A 20,684-nucleotide genomic window follows, 5' to 3' on the forward strand; every position below is an offset into this window, starting at 1 on the left:
CTTCATTTATGGAGGGGAAAAATATGTCAGCACCTCATGATTATTGCACATTCAGCTGCAGTTATGAGATGTAGAAGTTCTTGCCCATTGCTGTTTTAGATGGAACAAAAACTTATATAGTTAAGGTTTTGTATCTCTGGATTTGCTTTTTAGGGATCCTGGACAATGAGCTCAGTGTTTGGATGCTTTAGCTGACGTGAATACTCACATTATGTGCTAGAATTAAGGTTTGTTTTTTGAGCAAGGGGGAGGCTGTTCAGGCCATTTTAACTCATTTTATTATGGGTCCAATCCCTAGGTTATGCAACATATGTGTGTGCATCCCTTCAAGCATCCCTGAACGTTGTTTTCAGGGAGATACATGGCAGCATAGGGACTATAGGGAGGACAACAACAGCAGACTAAAGCCATGACCTTCTGGAAACGTATTAATCGCTGCATCACTGAACCACTCACATCGTTTACATGCTGTGTATCGTTATAGAATGAGTGTACAGGAACGGTGAAAACAGCATGATAAGGGTGCTATTTATAAGTGTTTTGCATTTACAGTATAGTTGTTGACTAACTCTGTTTCGTCACCTCTTGTTATTTCTGAAAAATGACACCCAGTCGGCTGTGAACACCTGCTAGACTTTGCGTGTCCTTAAAGGCAAAAAGCAGAGGTGGTCACAAAAAAAAAGTTAAACGTGGGCTAGGGTTAGCAATCATTAACAAGAAATGTTCTAAATCAACAGATGTTTATTCTCAGCTTCTTTTTGACTCATTTCACACTTCCAGACCTCTAAAAGACACAAGTCATCGTTTATTTATACTACGTATGGGAAATTACCTTGTCACAGTAGCACCGAATTAGGTACGAAATGTAAACAAAACAAAACAATAAAAGACGGTATCAAATTTGAAATAGTGTGCAAAAAATAATGGTGAACACAGACTTTGAGGTAATTGGTGCAAGATAGCAAAGTATTGTGTAAGTAAGTAAGTATTATGCAAAAGAATCTGTGAAAAGGACAGAAACAGGTCACAAAGAGTTTCGGTTGTGGGTTGTTTGATGGCAGTTAGGACCCGCGGTAGCATTCGTTCTTGCAGCGTGGATGCAGCAGTCTGCTGCTGAGGAGCTCTGTAGCTCCCCTACAGTCTGATGCAGTGGGTGAAGGGGGTTGTCCCTGATTGATGTCGGCTTAGCCAACATCGTCCTCTCACCCACCTCCTCGATGGAGCCCAGAGACCAGTCCAGGACGGAACCGGCCCGTCTGATCAGCTTGTCAAAGGCCGAACCGGTCAAAAAATAATATTTGTATGTAACCAGAAATCAAAGGTAACGAGCAAAGAAAGGTTTCTATTCAGCCTTTTCTTCCCTGCTTGGCCTGTGTTGACCTTGTCATCCCTTGTCAGAGTCAGTTAACAGCCTCACTGGCATGACCTTTGCTGTTCATTAAAAATGACACCGCTTACGGCAGGGTTTTAAATCTTGTGCGCTGCGTCGGTCAAATGTCGTAACTCAAACCGAACGTATTGCTTAAAACACCCCGATCGGCGTCCGCCCCCGGCCAGGAAGAGCTGCGGCGAAAAACCCGCAGAAAGGCCGTTAATAGCGCTCGATCGTATGCATAATCAATGTTGCCTCTCTTTTTTTCGTTCCTGCAGGAGAGATGAGGAACGACCTTTACGTCACGCTGGAGAAAGGAGAGTTCGAGAAGGGCGGGAAGAGCGTAGCGAGGAACGTGGAGATCACCGTGTATGTGCTGGACATCGACGGACAGATCCTCAGGGTGAAAAGCTCATTTTTTTGTGTTGCTGTCGTCATCGAAATAGGACTGAACGCCGTGTTCTACGTTTCGCTCCTCGGTTAACCCCGTTTTTCTTTTTTTTCTAATACTGTTTTTTTTTTTTTTTTTTTATTTTGGAGCAAAACTCCTCATTTAAACACGTCTGACCCAGATGAGAGCCGAGCGTCTCTCCAGTGTGTTACCCATTTCTGGTTCGACACTGTGACAGTCTGCCTCTGTGGTTTCCTGCGCTGCGTTGGCCTTGGCTAGAGGACTAGAGTCAAATATAACCCGGCTGCCTCTGCTGCTGCCACCGCACGGCACGCAACCCCCCCAAAACACACATAAACACACATGGAAACCTGCTCTTCCTTGCTTTATTGACACTTACTGTAGGTTTTGCATGTATTTTCTTGCACCCTTATCGATGCACAGGGCCCTTATCTTGTGTCCCCTATTAATATGATTTTTTTTTCTTGCGTTCTAACTCTTGACTATCTCGTCTCTCAGAGTCACGTGGCTGCCGGCTCGGGGGAACCAGGTGGCGACGAGTACCACTCCCTGGTGCTGTACCACAACAACAGTCCCCGCTGGGCGGAGCAGATCAAGCTGCCCATCCCCGTCGACATGTTCCGGGGGTCGCACGTCCGCTTCGAGTTCCGACACTGCTCCAGTAAGTGTCGGTGGGAGTTGAGTAAAAAAGGCTTTTTCATCTCGGAGAGGTTATTTCACTAAGTTTTCCGACATTAGCCGTGTGCGCCCGAGGTGCCGCCTTCCTCCCGGGAAGCCGGAGATAAAGCGCCATCATCCTCGCCCCAAACACATAAACCTCGGAGTTTCACTAAATTACACGAAAACCGCCTCCGTCTTTCTCTCGCCGGCGTCACCGTCGGCTCATAAGCCCTCACCTTCCCCTCCTGCTTCGATCCCTCCAACCTCAAGCCCCGAGGCTGCTGCCCCCTCCATATATATAGAGAGCATCCAAGAGTCTAAGCTCATTTTAGCCTTTCTCTAATGAGACTAGTTTGTCCAACTTCTCATTTCCTAATGAGACAAAACTTTAATTATGCCCAAAATATTGCTCTCGCTCTCTCTCACCCTCTTTCCTGGGCTACGGGGAGAAGGCAGAGCCTCTCCTCTCATAACAAGCTGATATTATTATTCCTGCGTGCAGTAGATATAGTAGCCTTGTTACTGCCGGCACCGCTAATATTGCCACCCTAGGGCTGCCTATTAGGATCCCAATTTAGGCCTGTGGTGTCACCCGACTGGAGAGGCCTTATTATTATACTACCAGGGCTCCCATACTCTGGGACAACCTCCCTGCAGAGGTATGATCTCATTTTCAATTAAGCAGATTTTTTTTTTTTCTTTAGCATGCAGCTGGCTGTAATTATTCATTTGTTTGCGAGGAGTCCCGTGTTATTTCTAAAAGGCGCTAAAGAGACTGTCGTGCAACGCTTTGTTGCTTGTTTCTTTATACATTCTGCAGCTCAAATATGACGTCTTTCCCTTTATTGCACCCTCCAGACTGTTACATCGTGCCATGCGCTTACTTGCCACTTCAGTGTGAGCACAAATGCATTATTTTATTTTTTTTTAACTTAGTTTTTAGTTTTTTCATCCAAAATCACACTTAATCATATTCGACATATCTGCTGTTTAAGTTTTCATATGATGATGATTCGACTTGTGCTTTCATTTTGTAGTGCTGTTGAGTTGTAACGTGGTGTAACACCATTTCAGAAAAAAAAAATAAAAAAATGTTTAGTTCAATCCAGTTCAACAGCAGCACAAACTACACCCTCCAACAAGAGCACACTGTTGAATTACCACCTTTCTGATGCTGCTTCACTGTAGTACACTACAGTAGTCATGAAGTGGGATTTGGTGCAGGGCTGTTATATTATAATTCATCAATAGTATACCTAATGTTTTGGCAAGTGTGTGTAAAATAGTGTATTTGGTACAAAAGGCAGCTGCTGCGGCTGGAAAAACAAGTCAACATGAAATCAGCTGCAGTTCCTCAAATGGCCACTCGAGGCTTCAGAATAAAGTTCCAGTGACCTCTGTGTTAAAATCCCCAACTTTACAGCATCTATAAACATGTTTACTGTGACAACAAAATCACTTCCAATTTCTACAGTAACCTTTACAATTCGTGTACCAGAGGAGATATTTTTTAATTTTACGGTTTGCTTTAAAAACGTTGTGGCTGCTCTGAGTTACGGATAGGTGCCCTCACGTGTTGCTAGCCGTCTGCATCGCTTCCTCTCTAGACGGCATCAGATCGAAGCCAGTATAGTGAGCAGGTGCCGCCCACGCTGTACTCCATGAACCCTATGGATGAGCTCACATAGAATGCATCCATCTGTACGTAAAAAAAAAAAAACAACAACATACCGTACATCACAGTCTCTGCCTGGTCTGTCAGTTTTAGCTTTCACACAGTACCACTTCATCTGTTCCTAATGTCACACAGTCTGTGAGTATTTATAGGAGTTTGAAAACTTGCTCCAAATAGAGCAAATGTTCTCAAATGAAATAACAATCCCAGCAAAGCAAGACAGACATAAAGTGTTTTCAGAATCAAGTTTATCACAGTGAAACTTGCTCCTTTTCTTCCCTCAAGAGTCTGAACACACAAACACACACGCGCGCATACATGAAACTGGTGGACGCAGCCTCAATAAATTTCCTCTGTTGAAATGAAAGGAAACTACTCTTCACTTCCTGCTGTGCAAGCATTAGCGCTTTACTGTGAAAGCAGCAGATAAATCAGATTACATGTGTTCATCATGCAAATTATGCCCAGAGCTCTGAGAGAGCTTTGTGAAAACACAGCAGAGCACATAAATCAGGCCCGAGAAGACTAACTTAACATCATCTGAAAATCTGATTATTGCTGTAAAGTTTTTTTTTTTTTCTTCTCCCCTCGGTGGGTTTGTAGAAGAGCGCTTCTCTTTAGCCTGACTTAATGTAGTGTGGTTACAGGTGCAGCATGCGACGGCGAGGCCGGGTTTGGCCAGAAGCAGCTGTCGCAGAGGTTCTTATGAGTAGATTGCATCGAGTGTAGCACAGGTGCTTCATCAAATGTTCACAAAGCATCAATTTTCAAAGCAACATTGCTTACATTTGTGTTTACGTGGGCAATCAGAACTCGTCTTTCCAAGGATTTGCTGATTAATTGTGCTGAAATGAGTAGATTCCACAGATTACTTCTGATTTTCTCTTTAAAAAACAAGACGGGGACCAACCAGAATGGGTTAAAAATGCTTCTCAGTTTAATCATGACTTAATACTTAAGACTTTTTTTGTTTTTTTTGTTTAACAGCTAAAGACAAAGGAGAGAAGAAACTGTTTGGCTACTCCTTTGTTCCTCTGATGCAGGAGGATGGCAGGACTCTGCCAGATGGCACACATGAGCTCATTATCCATAAGGTAAGGACCTGCGTGGCCTGTCTAGTGAGAGTTTGACGGAGCAGCGTCGAACCGAACGCGTCCTTGGCAGGGTATTTGCTTTTGGCACGCGCCCTGCAGAATCTTGATGAGTAATTCAATCCAAGATTGAGAGAGTGTGAGGAAAGCTGCAATTACAAAATGAGATTTCAGAACGGCGGATCAAACGTTTGTTTCCCTTTATTAGAAAACTGCAGCTCGGAGATTCTCTAAACTGATCCCACTCAGTGTTTTGCATCCTCGCAAGTGTTGCCAAGGGGCCCTCCGAATGGGGTCACGCCCCGTTTGTGGTTACGTGAATAATTCCCTCTAAAATGCAACGTGCAGTCTTTCTATTATCTCAGTGTTTGGTGCCACTGGTCGAAAAACATCATCCCGTAGCAGGCGGACTGGCCAGTGAGTAATGTCCACTTACGTAACAGGCTGTGGGGTAGAGTCTAACCATGAGTGAGTGTTTGCTTGTGTAAGAGACATTTGGTACCCCGGCTAGTCCGTTTCTCTTTATTTAGCGTGACCGTGCTTTCACACATTAAGGGTCTGACGCATCAGAAGACTTAAAGCAAATAAAATGACCAACATCCCCAGTTAAAAGCTCCTGCGACGCTTTCTTGGGTGTAATTCAGAGTAATTGCAGAGTGTGCGTCTTTCTTCAGCTGCAGGCGAAGGGTGTGTGCGCGGACCTCCTTCTTCCGAGACGGAGATTTTACTGGCAGTGAAATCAGATTTCTCGTTTTTACGTTGTTTGCTTCAACTCTACTGTTTTTCCGTCAGGTTAAAAAGATTTAATCCGGACGAACAAACCCCAGACCCGAGCCTGCCAGCTTTCTTAGCCTTCCTTGTGTGTTCCCACCGTCGAGGGGGTAAAGGCTCTAATGCCAGATGGAAGTTGCTGAAAAGCTCAATGAAACTGGCATGCCCTAGTTTCTCCTCAGACCCAAAATAGACACAGAAGAATCAGTCCAAACTGTGTGGTAGCTCCGGAGCTCAAGCACACTCAGCTTTGTGTTAAGGCTGCACATTGAATCCCCAACTTAGCAAAAGCTCGTCGGGTTTACCCTTCCATCGGGTGGAATATTTACCTAATAATCTATGACCCAGCACAGACATCTATCATGTTTTTGTTTTCTTTCACCCATCCAGTGTGAAGAAAACACCAACTTGGCTGACTGTTCGCGCTACCTGAAGCTGCCGTTCTCCAAGGCCAACCTCCCGTCCAACAATCAGACGCTGAAAGGCACCAAGGAGTCTTTCTGGATCACCAGCTTCCTCTGCTCCACCAAGCTCACACAAAACGGTAAACGAGACTCAGGCGCTGACATTTCGGCTGCTCGCCCGCCGTGGTGTTTCCAATTGTACTTTATCTCCTGGCAAGTAGCGGGTACAAGAAATATTGTCAAAAGATTAAGATCCGGCACCTAAAATAAAAGCTGGAGCCATTTTAAGATTTACTATGTTTTAAGAGAATGCGAGCCCATGAACAAAAGTGTCAATGTGCTAGGTCGTGATAGCCTAGCGTTGCCCTCATCTATTACCTTTCATCATGTTTCAACATACAGACACAAAAATACCTCGGCACGCAACTGGACAGTCCTGCAACTAATCAGAGCCGCATCATGGCGTCCAGAAGATGTGTACAACCAAACAGTTTGATTTGATTATCCAGCTTTTCCACAAATTATCAGAATAAAACCGTCACCTCGATCAGAATAGGCTCTGTTTTCGATGGTGCCACTGAAGATAGGTGGGGAGTTGTGGGGCAAGAGTGAAGGGTGTAGGTCAGGGAGGGACAGAAACATGGCGATGGCAAAACTAGTTAGTCAAACAAGTTTTTGGAAAGTGGAATTAAAACGTAGGTCATCTTCTTTATTGAATATTATCAGTAAAGCTGATTCTTCTTCTTCTTATGCTACTTCTTCTTGCTCTTACTCTTCTTCTACTACTTTTTCTTGCTCTTGTCCTTCTACTTCTTCTAGCCCTTGTTCTTCTTCTACTACTTCTTTTTGCCCTTGTTCCCCTTTTACTTCTTGCTCTTCTTCTTGTTCTACTACTTCTTCTTGCTCTTCTTCTTCTTCTACTTCTTGTTCTTCTTCTTGTTCTACTACTTATTCTTGCTCTTCTTCTTCTTCTACTTCTTGTTCTACTACTTATTCTTGCTCTTCTTCTTCTGCTTCTTGCTCTTCTTGTTGTACTACTTCTTCTTGCTCTTCTTCTTGTTGTACTACTTCTTCTTGCTCTTCTTCTTCTACTTCTTGCTCTTCTTCTTGTTCTTCTTCTACTTCTTGCTCTTCTTCTTGTTCTACTACTTCTTCTTACTCTTCTTCTTCTACTTCTTGTTCTTCTTGTTCTACTACTTCTTCTTGCTCTTCTTCTACTTCTTGCTCTTCTTGTTCTACTACTTCTTCTTAGGAGGGGGAGTGGCTTAATTTAATTTAATTAATCCAAACTGTTAAGTTGAACTCTCAGCTCACAGTGGTTCAGTCATGTGGAAGAATTGTTAGAAACATGGTGAGACTGAGTCACTGGTGGATCACAAACTCCACTAGACCAGGATTTTTTATTTTTTTTAAAAGTCAATTTAGATTTTTAGTCAATGTTTGATTACATAAACTTAAAAGCTGCAGGCAGAGTTTACTTGCTACGGTGCTACCAAAACACCATTAATGTTGTATCCGAATTGATTTTAGAGGGGTGGGAAAAAAATATATTTGACCCACATTTTTGAGAGGAACGACACGAAAACAGATTCGCACGTAAAGTTGCAAAAAGAAACGCTTCAGGTGGCGCCGAATCCAGAGAGACAGCTAAAAGACTCTCGTCTCGAGGCTCATGTTTTATTCATCCGTACGTCTGGGGACTTGGGCTGAGGAAAATGACTTTTTATCTCCTTTATCCCGCTGCACTTGAAAATGTCATCATTTGTTTAGATTGGTTTCGAGTTTTTTCGGGGGCTGTAATTGAAGGGCGCGGCGACGCTTCGCGATCTGAGGTGCTCTCGTAAATGCCGCTTTTCTTCGGCAACAAACACGGGGTGCGTCTTTATCGGCCCTGCTTGTCTCATCTGTTTTTTGTAAGTCCCTCTTTTGCTGCGTCTTACCCTTTCAAGGCGATATGCTGGACCTGCTGAAGTGGCGAGCCCACCCCGAGAGGATCAACGACAGCCTCTCCAAGCTGAAGGAGATCGATGGCTCGGAGATTGTCAAAGTAGGCCCTCGATCACGCCTTAATCTGCTCCTGCTTTTCTGGTTTTAGAATTTTTTTCAGTCCGTGTTGTATTCTAAGTTCTGACTGAGGGAATGTGTTTGTGTCTAAATGCTTGTTTTTACTCCTTTAACCAGTTTCTACAGGACACTTTGGACACTCTCTTTGGTATTTTGGACGAAAGCTCCCAGAGATACGGCCTCAAAGTGTTCGACTCGCTGGTGAGTGCGTGGTCCTAGTGCCCTCGTCGCTCCCTTGTCTCTTTAGAGGTTTTCTGCATAGCACAACCCGATCCAGTGAGAAAAGAAAACGCCGGAGAAAGATCTAGTGATGTAACGCTTCAGAGCTTGCTGAACCAATCTCACCCTGGTCACGCTGCACCGAGCCGGAGCCAGAGATCGATCTGTCTCTCTTTCTCTTTCTGCATCATGCTGACACATGAGCGCACTTTCTCCCCTCAGCGCGGTGTTAACATTGATGGAAAAGTCGGGTGAGCCCGCGCAGTCCTCAAGTTTCCTTTTCGCGGCTTTGAGATCAATCCAAGAACTTATCTGCTTTGGACAAACTCAGTTCCCTGCATAACAACTGGGGAGACACGGGGGAGACATAAAGTAACGCGAGCAAACCGCCGCTACAACCTCCTCCTCTCTTTTCGACTTGATATCGCTTTCCTTTTATTGCCCACCTGCCAGAAATAAAACAGACTGATTCGTCTGTTGTGCTCCTTTTACAGCTCAGGTTTATTGAACTCATGCGCCGCAGACAAAAGATTCTTCAGCTTTAATTGTTGGTGGTGATCTCTAAGGCATCAAACTAGATTAAAAACTCCAAAATTAATATTTTATGAGAGTGAATACTTTATATAATGTGTGTTTCTGTTTTCCTCTTAGGTCCATATCATCAACCTCCTCCAGGACAGTAAATTCCAGCATTTTAAACCAGTCATGGACACGTACATCGAGAGCCACTTTGCCGGAGCTTTGTCCTACAGGTATGTGTGTGTGTGTGTGTGTGTGTGTGTTTCAGCCTCTGACACAATCTGAGCAAAACGTACCCACGTATTGCATTTTAATAACATATCACATGAGCTGGCAGGAGGAGAGGCCAACCTACGTCAGCGCCGAGAGGCAGCTCTGCTCTGCGCTTTGATTTGGAGTGAATTACATGCTTATGGTGCCCCCTGGCGGCCAAAGAGTGAACTATCAAATAGTGCTTGATTTTTTTTTTTTTTTTTCTCTCTCCCTCCCGTCGTCTCTTCCTCATCCATCGCACGTGCGCACATATTCACAACCTGCTGTTCTCACCGGCTGTCTCCTTCACACTCTCTGTACCTGCTAAGATACCGGTGCTGTCGTCTCTTTTTTCCCTTTCTTCTTTTTTCCTCCTCTTCCTCGTACATGCACTGCCGCCACGTCCATCTGCGTTAAACTCTTTTACCTGTGATGTTATTTTGCTTCGAAGCGTCACATTTTAATTGAACTAACACACAAACCGGGGAACAGGTGTGATTGCTTATTCTTATTAAGTATTTCTTAATGTGGGAACAAGACGTCACAGAGTACTAATTCGAAGGAGAAAATCCTTTTTTATTTTGCAATCTTCATCTGTCACCGGTGCACTACCCGGTGAAACCCTCTACGAATAACCAGAGTTTAATTTTGCCTTGAAATAGAGATTAAAAGCTTAGTAGCAAGAAGTTGACAGCCACATTGCTGCTGTTTAAGATGTAATAAGTGAACTAATGCTTCCTGAAACTGATTTAAATGTCCCGTGATGGAGCGTTGCGTTTCGAAAAGTCCGCATTGCCTCATCTGTACTCGCCAAATCCTGCGAGAGAAGCGATGCGCCGAGGCGTAAATGAGTGTGTGTTTTTGTCTTCTCCAGGGACCTGATCAAAGTCCTGAAGTGGTACGTGGACCGCATTGTTGATGCGGAGCATCAGGATTACATGCAGCAGGTGCTCAAGGTGAGGCTCACGCGCGCACAAACACAAAGGCAGCCGGAGGGACGACTCCAAGCTGTCCATCCGACTTTACAGTAGACACACGATCACCTACTGTACATGTACGTACGCAATTACGCCACCCAGACGTGCAAACAAATAAATTTGCTCCCTCCGAGTGCCACTCTGGCTAATTTATCTCCCCATCATCAGCGAATACGCCGCGAACGGCGTCCCCCCTCCTCCCGCCTATTACGCCGCGTGCAATTTTAATCAGCAGAAATGCAGTGCCTCTGGTGTTGGGGATCCTCATCACATTATTGTAATGAGTCGTGCAGATGCGGCGTCGCTGGAGCACGCTGCAGCTTCTCCGCCGTGGCCCGCCATCCCACAGAAACCTCTCTGCACCAGTCTGTGGCCAGTAGATAGTGAAGAAGTCAGTGTGGCTCCAGCTAGAGCTAACTTGGTACGTAAAAAAGGTGGAGCTGGTGCAGAACGCAAGAGCACCCATCTGCCACTCAAAAAAGAAACGGGCGCGCTTCAGCTGATGCCTAAATAGTCGAGGCTCAATCAGCACGCGCTCTCTCCTTGAAATGGGTGGTGCTGGGAGCAGGTTTAGTCGCGACAGTAAAGCCGACACTCTTTCACATCTAAAATCATAAATGTTTTAATCAAGCTACAAATATTAAGCAACAATTCAATAAGTTAGATTATTTATAGGAACATTCTCTACAAACATGTACTCAAATCTACGGAGGTGGACTTGGGGGAAACAAGTTTGTCCCATTAGGGCAAGGGTGTCAAACTCATTTTAGTTAAGGGGCCACACTCACACACTCACACAATCTCTCGGGGGCCAGACCAGTAACACAATAGCTTATTAACTTGTAAATAATGACAACTCCTAATGTTTCCTTTTGCTTTAATGTAAAGAAGTACAAGTCCATGTAATGAAAAACTGTAAATTTCTTATGAAGTGCAAGGTTCAATTTCTTATTTTATTGAATATTTTCAGCTGTTATCTTCAGTGAAATTTTTGCAAATTCATCCAACCGGCCAGATTGGAACCTCTGGCGGGCCAATTTTGGCCCCCGGGCCTTATGTTTGACACCCCTGCATTAGGGGCTCTGTACACATCATTAAGACCAAATTGGCTGAAGAGACGAACACTGTTTTTGGACCAGTTTTATTTATGCTGTAAAGTTGAGCATTTCACCAGTGGGGTCTTCTGCTTTAGGTTCACCTAGAGACTTTAAACATGTTTAATTCCAACACATAATAGATAAATTAAAATTATTATTGTATTTTCAGAATATGTGATTGTTTTACTTGTTTAATTAGCTACTATACTGTGCAATCTAGGGCTTAAGGGTCACTCAGACTTTTTTCAGTTATCTTTTTAATTCCAAATTTCTATAAAATAAAGTGTTATCTCAAAGCGCCTCGGGTGATGTCGTAGATGGATTCATAAAACTTTAGATGAAATGCACCGGGGCCAAATTTAATATTACATTGTTCTTTGACCGCTTTCACTGCGAGCGAAGTCGGGGCCTCCGTTGCTTTTTCATTACCCAGCAAATGATAGATGAATGCTCTCTTTTTGTGTGTGTCCCCCCTCCCCTCCCCTCCAGGCCAGCGAGTACATCTTCAAGTACATCATCCAGTCTCGCCGGCTCTTCTCGTTGGCCACGGGGGGCCAGAACGAGGAGGAGTTCAGAGTCTGCATCCACGAGCTCTTCATGTCCATCCGCTTCTTCCTGTCGCGGGAAAACAAGGGCATCAGCCCCGTCGCGCAGACGCAGGTGCGTGTGCAGAGTCCTGTGACGGGCGAAACCGTTGGAAGTGTGCATGTATGTGTAAATGTGGTTCCTGTTGGTACTCGTGCGCCGCGCCCCGCTTTTTCTTCCTGGTGGGCTTCCTCTGAATGCAGCCGCGATAGGTGAGAAATTGGCTGTAATTGAATTTCACACTGCCGGAGGGGGCTGGAGCCGGAGCGGGAGTTTTTTTTTTTGCGGCGGCTTTTCCTTTTCCGGTGGGAGGCCCGCGCAGCGGGGCGGCCGCCTTCGCTGTTCCAAACCACACCAAAACAAACGGGGCTGAAGACCGGCAGACATAATCCTAATTACACACCAGCTTGTGGGGTCGTGTGTTGGTGCACATTTTTCTGCATTATCCGCCTCTGTTTTTTTTGCGTGTGTTGTGATGTCTGGGTGAACTCTTGCCTCCGCGCCGCGTGATAATCCATTTACCTTCCCTTTGTTTTCTCACCTGTGTGATCCGTGAACACGTGTTTGTGCTCACAGCTCATTATACAACAATTATAACAACATCCAGTCTTCAGGGGACAGACAAAAAGAGTCATTACAGTTGTTTTTGTTTTTTTTCAAACTCTCCAGCGCTTTTTGTCGTGATTTTTCCTCATTTTATGTTCTTAGCGTAACGTAATGTGCAGCCGGAAAAGCCCTTCACTGCTCCACTGACTTATGATCGAGAGTAATCTGGATTCTCAACACAACAATAGCAGAGGGAGGATGCAGGTCAGGCTGCGGCTAATCTCAGTTAATCTGTCAAATATGGCGTGTGCACACATGTGGGCGGCGTACGCAAATACAAACAGAAGAGTATAAAATGTAAAGCAATGTACGTTAACACTGTCATTTACAGAGCAGGGCGTTCCTTCACTGTGTGTCTTGTATGTAAATTAACAATAAAAATACAAGTGAACCCAGTTTAATATTCAAGAAATCCCGAGAACTTTCAAAGTAAAACGCTTTTGACAGTGAAGCAAAAACAGCTGCTGTTTTCTAGCCAGCACTTTGTGGTCAAGGGAAAATCAAAAGAGGCCCAGTGCAGCGTCTCCGGTGGCGTTAGAGCCCTCAGCTGTGCAACGAGAGTCCGACAGAACTCGACAGCAAGGAGGAGAATCTGCCCGCTGAGGAACGAGCAAGTGATGGACAGCGGTCCCCGGCAGTCCCTTCAGATTAATCCGCGTAATCCCGGCCTGTTGCGGCTCCATCTAAATCCTGTTCGCGCCAGGGATTCAGTAAATATTTACTTTTGTTTTTCTGACACAAGCGCGAATATGAAGAGTGTGACGGTTCTTCTTGTTTTATAAGATTCAGTTAATTCATGTAATGCTGCTTTAGTCAAAGATGTATTATGCTGTCCGTATCAAGATCCTAAAATGCAGTTTAGATGCATTTGGCTGCTTTGAAATAAGCCTGTTATTATAACCCTCCTTCTTTCCGATCAGGCGGTCTTCCTGCGAACCTTCCCCGCGGTTTACGGCGAGCTGCTGAAGATCTTCACGGTGCGGGAGGTGGCCGGTTTCGTCAGGGAGACGCTGGGCAGCCTGCCCACCACTGTCCACGCTGACTGCCCCCTGGAGGCCGTCAAGCTGCAGTGCATTGCCAAGACCGTGGAAAGCCAGCTTTACATTAACCCGGGTAAGGTGCCCAATCACACGGACACGAGCGTAGTTTAGGCACGCTTCGCTTTCGCCTGAAAACATGTTGAAGACATATTATACATATAGCAAAGATAAACAGCACTTAGGATATATATATATATATATACATGTCTAATCAACCAAAGACTTTGCGACCCCCCTGCAGTACCTCTGCGGATCCTCTAGGGGTCACGGACCCCCTGTTGAAGACCTATGATATGTACAATGCACAGATATACACAAATCATACTGATCGGCCCTGTGCTACAGTCACACCTTAGCTAATTGTTACCCTGCAGTGAACCTAACACCGTGTCATTATGTTGTCCTTAATAAAGGCTTTACACTGATGCAAATTGCTGTGTTGGTGCTTTATTTCCAGCATGCCCCCCCCGCCAAGCCTCCTGCATAGCACGTTAATATTACACACGAGTTACATTAGGTACAGTTCATAATGTTTACGTGCGAACATGAGAGCGGAGCGGCGGCTAACAGCCCCCCCGGAGAACGCTGAACGTGAAAACGCCGCCTCTGCCGCCGTCCCCGCTTTCTTCGCCCTTTGATGTGTGGCCGCTTGCGTTGCAGAATCGCGGTGCATCCTGTTGCCGGTGGTGCTCCGAGTCCTCCAGGCCCACATGCAGGAGCAGAGAGACCTGGTCATGTGCGCCCGCATCCTCACCAGCATGCTGTCCCTCATCAAGAAGGAGGAAACCGGCTCCGCGGTGAGTCGCATTCCAATTCATCTGATCGGCTCTCGGCTCTAAATGAAAAATAAACGCGCACATCCTTTGGGTCCATATGTGGGACCTGTTTCCATGTCGCTAACATGATCATTTATTATTGCTCGTGTGAATCCTGCTGCAGTATGAAGGTATGCAATCAACTCGCTGCAGGCCTTATAGCTGGAAGCAACAAAAACAAGCTTCATCTTCTTCAGAGATTATCTTCATTGTGAACCTAGTCTGTAACGGACTCTGTCCACCTGTGAAGTTATATTTCTATAGACAATTTAATCTTTTTTTTTATGATGAATGGCAGAGAAAAGTGACCATCACACACACCCCACTCTACTTTAAAGTCTCATATCTGTAGAGTGGATGTGAAGCTGGAGGATGCAGCTGGTTCATTGAGGTTAGCATGAAGAGCTAAACTAGCAGACACCATCTGATTCATCATCTATTCTCCCTCTAGCTTTATGCACATCACACAGACACGGTGGACGCACATTATTTTCCCATCCGACTCTCTCCGCACGGAAACAAATAAAGAGTGTGAAGCTGCTCCTAAGCGCGCCATAAATCAAACTCTGGCAAAATCAAAGTTTGGCCCGATGTTAGGGGGGAAAAAGGGGAGATGTCGATTAAAAAACAAGTAAAGGTGGAGCTGATTAAAATACTTACAGGCGGTTGATCACATGACATCCTCAGGCAAAACTGAACTAAAGAAATTGTGATTGGAGTGCATTTCCTCTTTAATTTTCCAGCTCGAGAACAACTTTAAAGGGAGTCAAAACCACAGGAATTAGTCTGACAGCAGTTTCCGTGCCAATACATTGCAAAAGCAGATTGCTTTGTTGTGTGTGTATGGTCAATTAGTCTTGGTAACAGGCAAACTGGCAGCTGCACACTTCGGTAATGAGAGCCATCAATTTAGCGGTGGGCATTGTGGAAGTGGCGGTCGCTTTTGAGCTGTTCCCGTGTGTGTGTGCGCGTGCACCAGCAGCAGCTCAGGTTGCCTGCCTCGTACTCTTCGCTGCCAGACGGGCAGCTCGGTGGCGAACGCACACACACACAGCGACTGGCACCGTATCTAAAGGGAAGTGACAGCAGTGGCAGCCAATGTGCCAGTGAGGCTCCTTCTCATTATCACTCTGTCCAAGACCTGTCTGTCTTGTCAGGGGTAGAGACTAGAGGGAGAGGCGCACACAGATACACGCAGTTTATTTGCCACTTTTCCCCGAGTTGCCTTTAATCTTCGGCTGTCTTTTTCTCCTCCTTTTGTGTTCCGCCTTCTTTTATTCTTTTTTTTTTTTCCATTCTCCCCTCTCTTTGTGAACTTAAATAGTTTCAAGAAATCCACAGTGAACCGCGCCGCTTCATTAAAACTGAGATTTTAAACATATTTAAAATGAAATGGCAGGGTGGGGAACTTTTTTTTCTTTTCTTTTTTTAAACATTCAGGTAAGTAAGATTACAAACTGAAGCTTCAGTCCTGGTTGCAGCTTTAATATCCATCATATAAAAGGCCTTAAAAACCTTATGTCTCGTGTGCTGAGTGTCATTTCCTGAACGTGTTTTCTCGCGTGTCGTGCAGGAGCCCGTCGTGTCCGAGGAAGTGGACCTAATTGTGGAAAGCCTGCTGGGAGTTTTGCTGCGAACCATCTTGGAAATCAGCAACCGGCCCCAGCCTGCTGGACCCAACATGAGACTTCAGTTCCAGGATGTGACTGTATGTTGTCCAGTGTGTGTGTGTGTGTGTGTGTGTGTGTGTGTGTGTGTGTGTGTGTGTGTGTGTGTGTGTGTGTGTGCTTATTTGCGTAAATTGTTTTGGGACTTAGCAAAATGTACAAGAGTAATTAGAGATTTTAAATTGAGTTGCTGCTGAGGTGACTCTAATTCCACTATGACTATTAATGGCAATAATTAAGCTTTAGAAGGGGAATGTTGAGATTATCACTGTGTGGTGAGTGGAGGGGAGGAGGGAGGTGAGCATTTCCACTTTTAATAGACTTCTGCTAATGTTGCAACAGTTCTTACCGGTTTTCATAAGAGGTTAATAAAGGACAATCTGGTTCCTGTAACAAAGAGGGAGTTCTCCATCCCCTCCTACCTGCCCGTTTTGTGCACAAATGTTTTAAATCTCAATAATATCTCATTAGCGCCCTCTGTCACTCTTTATGTTGTTGTTGTTGTCCTGTCAGGGAGAGTTTGTGGCATGTTTACTGGCCCTCCTGCGACAGATGAGTGACAGGCACTACCAGCAGCTGCTGCAGGCGTTCAGCAGCAAGGACGACCTGAGGGTAAGACGGCCGCGTCCACCTCTCCTTCCCTCTCCCTTTCTCTCTCTCTCTTTCTCCCTGGACATTCAACGTCAAAACACGCGTCAATAAAAGTGATCATGGACATATTGGAGTGTTGCAAGCAAAAGGAATTCTAGGTTCACTTTTATTTCTCTCGGAAAACAAATTAAGAATATATGTATAAATAAATAAATAGGATATTTATTTATTAAGTGAACAAGTGATGATAGCTTATATAGATAGACAGGTTAGATCAGAAATGGTTAAAAGGTAAAATTCTCGTCTTGAAGCTAATTTTATCACAAGTGTTCAAGATTTCAACTAACCGAACACACGCTGGTTTAGTTTGCTCCTGGAATCATAGATTCACTTTTTTATCATTTAACAGAGGGCCTCAATCAGTCTAAAATAAATGAGCATATGGAAATATAACAATTCAATTCTGTTTTCAATTCAGTTTAATTCATGTAGCTTCAATAACGACACTGATTGTCTCGGGGCGCATTATAAAACCCATCCTGAAACCCTCAGAGCAAGTGGGAAGGTTTAGCAAAGGAAAATGTCTCTGTGATGAAAAAAACATTGTCATTTTCTGATTTTGTATTCACTGCCTACTTATTCACACACTGATTTACGTTCATAATTGATAAGTGATTGAATTGCAAAACGTAGGCACTGTGTTTCCCACAGTAAAATGCAATAATACATCGTGTCCACAGCACGTGCAGGACAAATCCCACGGGGCAATAACAATTATTCTAAACCTCAACACCTATAAGGCCGTATCTGAAACGGTAATTACATTTTTCCACATCTTAATTAGTGACTCGACTGGTCTGAATGTTTCAGCACCACGGAGAGCGACGCAGACAAATCTGCAGCTTCATACTTCGCAGTACAGCAGTACTGCATCCAGAATTACACATCAAAACAACTGAATACCACATGCGTTCTGCAGTTTGCCTGAAGAACATGGACAGACTGAAAAAATAAATAAATAAACCACATACTCTTGTAGCATTTTATATGTGGAGACAGGAAGTGTTTTCTATATTCAGGGAAAAGGGAAATAGAAAAAGGACTACATTACTCCAGGTTATTGAGTGTTGCCTGTTTCCCGCAATGAATTTTATAGAGGTAATGAAGCAGCTGCACAAAGCCGCAAGGAATAAGTATGAGGATGGTGGTACAAAACTGAGGGAACCCTCAGAAATTCTGAAAATGTGTCTGTTTCCGTGGCTCTTCAGAGTTAAAGCTGCACTAACATCCACCTCTTGTAATTTCCTGTTCGAATAAAAATGCAGTTTCTGTTTGATTTCTTGTATGATAGTTTCAAATAGTATAGTAAAGTTATGGATGCACCAAAGTAACTATTACATAACTACTGCCAACATCTCAATGTGTCAGGACTAAAAAGTTGCACTTGAACGCAACAGAAAGACTGCGGCTAACGAAACAAACAGGAAGTAACTTTCCCTCAAAATGGGAAACACATATACATATATCTGAGCAGACCTGACCTCTCTTGAATCATGGTGATTAATAGTTTTTCAGTTTATTCATTCTAGATGATCCCCAGATAAACTGTTAACTGTGTTTGTTTGTTTGTTTGTTTGTTTCTTGCGTTCCAGGACTTCCTGCTTCATATCTTCACAGTCTTCAGGATCCTAATCAGACCGGAAATGTTTCCCAAAGACTGGACTGTCATGCGACTGGTCACAAACAAGTAAGACCGCACACACATACGCCAAGTGTCACAAGCGTAGAACACAACAACTTGGATGTGAGGAAATCTGAGATTCAGACACATAATATACATCTTGGACCAGTGGTCCATGAGGGTGCGTCAGACAGGAGATTGTAAATCAATAAAATCCAACTGGCATTTTTTTTTAAATTACAGTTGTCCTATCTTGGTAAACCTTGTCTCCCTCCACTGATGGTAGTTCTGCTCGATTACTTGCACACATTGCTGCAAGGCAGAGGAAATAGCAAACATTTTAAAGAACTGCCTGAGTTGGATGTCACCCTCTCCTTTAAAATGAACCCCAGACTAAGACACTGTGTAACTGTGGAGGACCCTATTGAATGACACGACAGGGAAAGGTCAAAAAAGTGCTTTTATTGAGGCATTTAAAGTGGTACAGCAGAGCGTGTTTTGACGCTTCATAGCAGGGTGATTTGTCCTTCACCAGAAACCAGTCTGTACATTTTGTTATTTCAACTTCACCTCTACAAAAGAGCCATTCCTCGTTGTGCATTTTCCTCCAAGGTGCCTGACAATTGCCTTCTCCGCGCCCCGCCTTACGTCTCTTGTTCTTTCAGTGTCATCATCACAACCGTCCTTTACCTTTCCGACGCTCTGAGGAAGAACTTTCTCAACGACAAGTTTGACTACAAGGTAGGTGTAAATGTGTGCGTGCAGACGTGAACAAAGCTTCTGTTCTTCACAGCCGAGAATCAAAACAGCCCGCGGCGGTACTTCACCACTGACACGTTTATCATAAAAGGCATCCATTCCTTTCTCTTTTCCTGCCACAATTTTCAAAACAAAAGCCATCGGAGCCACAGGAAATGTCTAAATTAGCTCTTAGCTGAGTCAGGAGTGACATCAAAGAAAGAACAGTAGTAAAATAACAAGGGATTAGTTCATTAAATTAAAGGTTGTTAATATGTTACTGCTAACATGTGTTGAATGTTTGAAATTAGCAGCTAATGTTTCTCATACAACAATGCAACTCTAAAGAATCTACACATACCAGTGGTAAATCACGAACTTTGCTGACTGAATCCCCGAAAACTTTTTTTTTAGTTTAAGGAGGAGGTTTTTTGCACCGTCTAACTCTTGACAAGGTGTTTACTTTCTGTCATTTTCAGGTGTGGGACTCGTACTTCTACCTATCGGTGATATTTATCAACCAGCCCTGTCTTCAGCTGGAGTCCTTCTCTCCTTCCAAGAGGAAGAAGATACTGGAGAAGTAAGCAAACGTGCGCACGCGGCTGCTGCATGTGTCACTCCGGTGTAGTCTGCCAGGCGTCAGGTGTTTATTCGACGGGATCCGCATCCTGCGCGCGCTCTTGGTCGAGTCTCAAAAAAGCAGCTGGAGACACGCACACACACACACACACACACACACAGACACACACGCCACCGTCAAATGGAACTTGTGGTTGTGACACGGGGAGTCGGCACACAAACTGTTTGCCCAGTCGTACGTAGCGATAACGCTACTGCTAGGCAACTGTTGGGATAGAGAAGCCGCCGTGGCTAACAGCTAGCAAGCTAACAACTGGAAAACTTAATATAGGAAATGCAAAGGCTTAATGAAAAGATGAAGCCATTGAAATTATAAACATTATTTTTTAGCTGACATCAGTTTCATAAAATGCTCTTGATTGTTTATCTTTCTTTTTATATAGAGAACTAATGTTCTTTGTCATTGTTTGAGGTTGAGTCATTATTACCTGCACCCTAAACATTTAGTTTGGTTTTAATGAGGCTTTGACACTGTAACAGCAACAGAGTTCTACTTATGTACATCTTCTAATTTCTGTAGATAATAATTACGCTTAATTTGCTGGTAAAGTCATAGTTTAATAGTTATTCTCTATGAGAATGATTTATATAATGTTGCACTTACTTTGTGATTTTGTTTATGTATTTATTTTTGTAGTTCTCACGGCGCACTGCGTTGACGGCAAGTGATGCTTGCCGTGAAGTGCAGATAAATGCCAGTAATTAAAGAACGCTTTGATTCAACTCTGGGGGAGCTGTAATTTTCCTCAGGCATATTAAACACTTATGAAGAAAACTCTCGATATAAATGACGCGTCGGAAAGAATTTC

The 20,684-nt window shown here is 44.1% G+C and overlaps 1 protein-coding gene across 5 annotated transcripts in view; it reads left to right on the forward strand.

Annotated features, from left to right (window-relative positions):
• The window catches only part of dock4b (dedicator of cytokinesis 4b), a 117,026-nt gene that overhangs the window by 61,553 nt on the left and 34,789 nt on the right, over nucleotides 1–20,684 (forward strand). For all 5 annotated transcript variants that reach the window (XM_047575007.1, XM_047575008.1, XM_047575010.1 and 2 more), the window contains exons 14-29: nucleotides 1,651–1,775; nucleotides 2,283–2,445; nucleotides 5,107–5,213; nucleotides 6,372–6,525; nucleotides 8,335–8,432; nucleotides 8,567–8,650; nucleotides 9,320–9,420; nucleotides 10,314–10,395; nucleotides 12,003–12,173; nucleotides 13,625–13,817; nucleotides 14,405–14,541; nucleotides 16,133–16,267; nucleotides 16,740–16,838; nucleotides 18,470–18,564; nucleotides 19,164–19,239; nucleotides 19,716–19,816. In XM_047575007.1, coding sequence (XP_047430963.1) covers nucleotides 1,651–1,775; nucleotides 2,283–2,445; nucleotides 5,107–5,213; nucleotides 6,372–6,525; nucleotides 8,335–8,432; nucleotides 8,567–8,650; nucleotides 9,320–9,420; nucleotides 10,314–10,395; nucleotides 12,003–12,173; nucleotides 13,625–13,817; nucleotides 14,405–14,541; nucleotides 16,133–16,267; nucleotides 16,740–16,838; nucleotides 18,470–18,564; nucleotides 19,164–19,239; nucleotides 19,716–19,816 — 1,921 coding nt within the window. The remainder of the gene's footprint in view (nucleotides 1–1,650; nucleotides 1,776–2,282; nucleotides 2,446–5,106; nucleotides 5,214–6,371; nucleotides 6,526–8,334; nucleotides 8,433–8,566; nucleotides 8,651–9,319; nucleotides 9,421–10,313; nucleotides 10,396–12,002; nucleotides 12,174–13,624; nucleotides 13,818–14,404; nucleotides 14,542–16,132; nucleotides 16,268–16,739; nucleotides 16,839–18,469; nucleotides 18,565–19,163; nucleotides 19,240–19,715; nucleotides 19,817–20,684) is intronic.

The sequence above is a fragment of the Mugil cephalus genome, chromosome 22 (genome assembly GCF_022458985.1).
Source record: "Mugil cephalus isolate CIBA_MC_2020 chromosome 22, CIBA_Mcephalus_1.1, whole genome shotgun sequence".
Classification (NCBI taxonomy): Eukaryota; Metazoa; Chordata; class Actinopteri; order Mugiliformes; family Mugilidae; genus Mugil; species Mugil cephalus.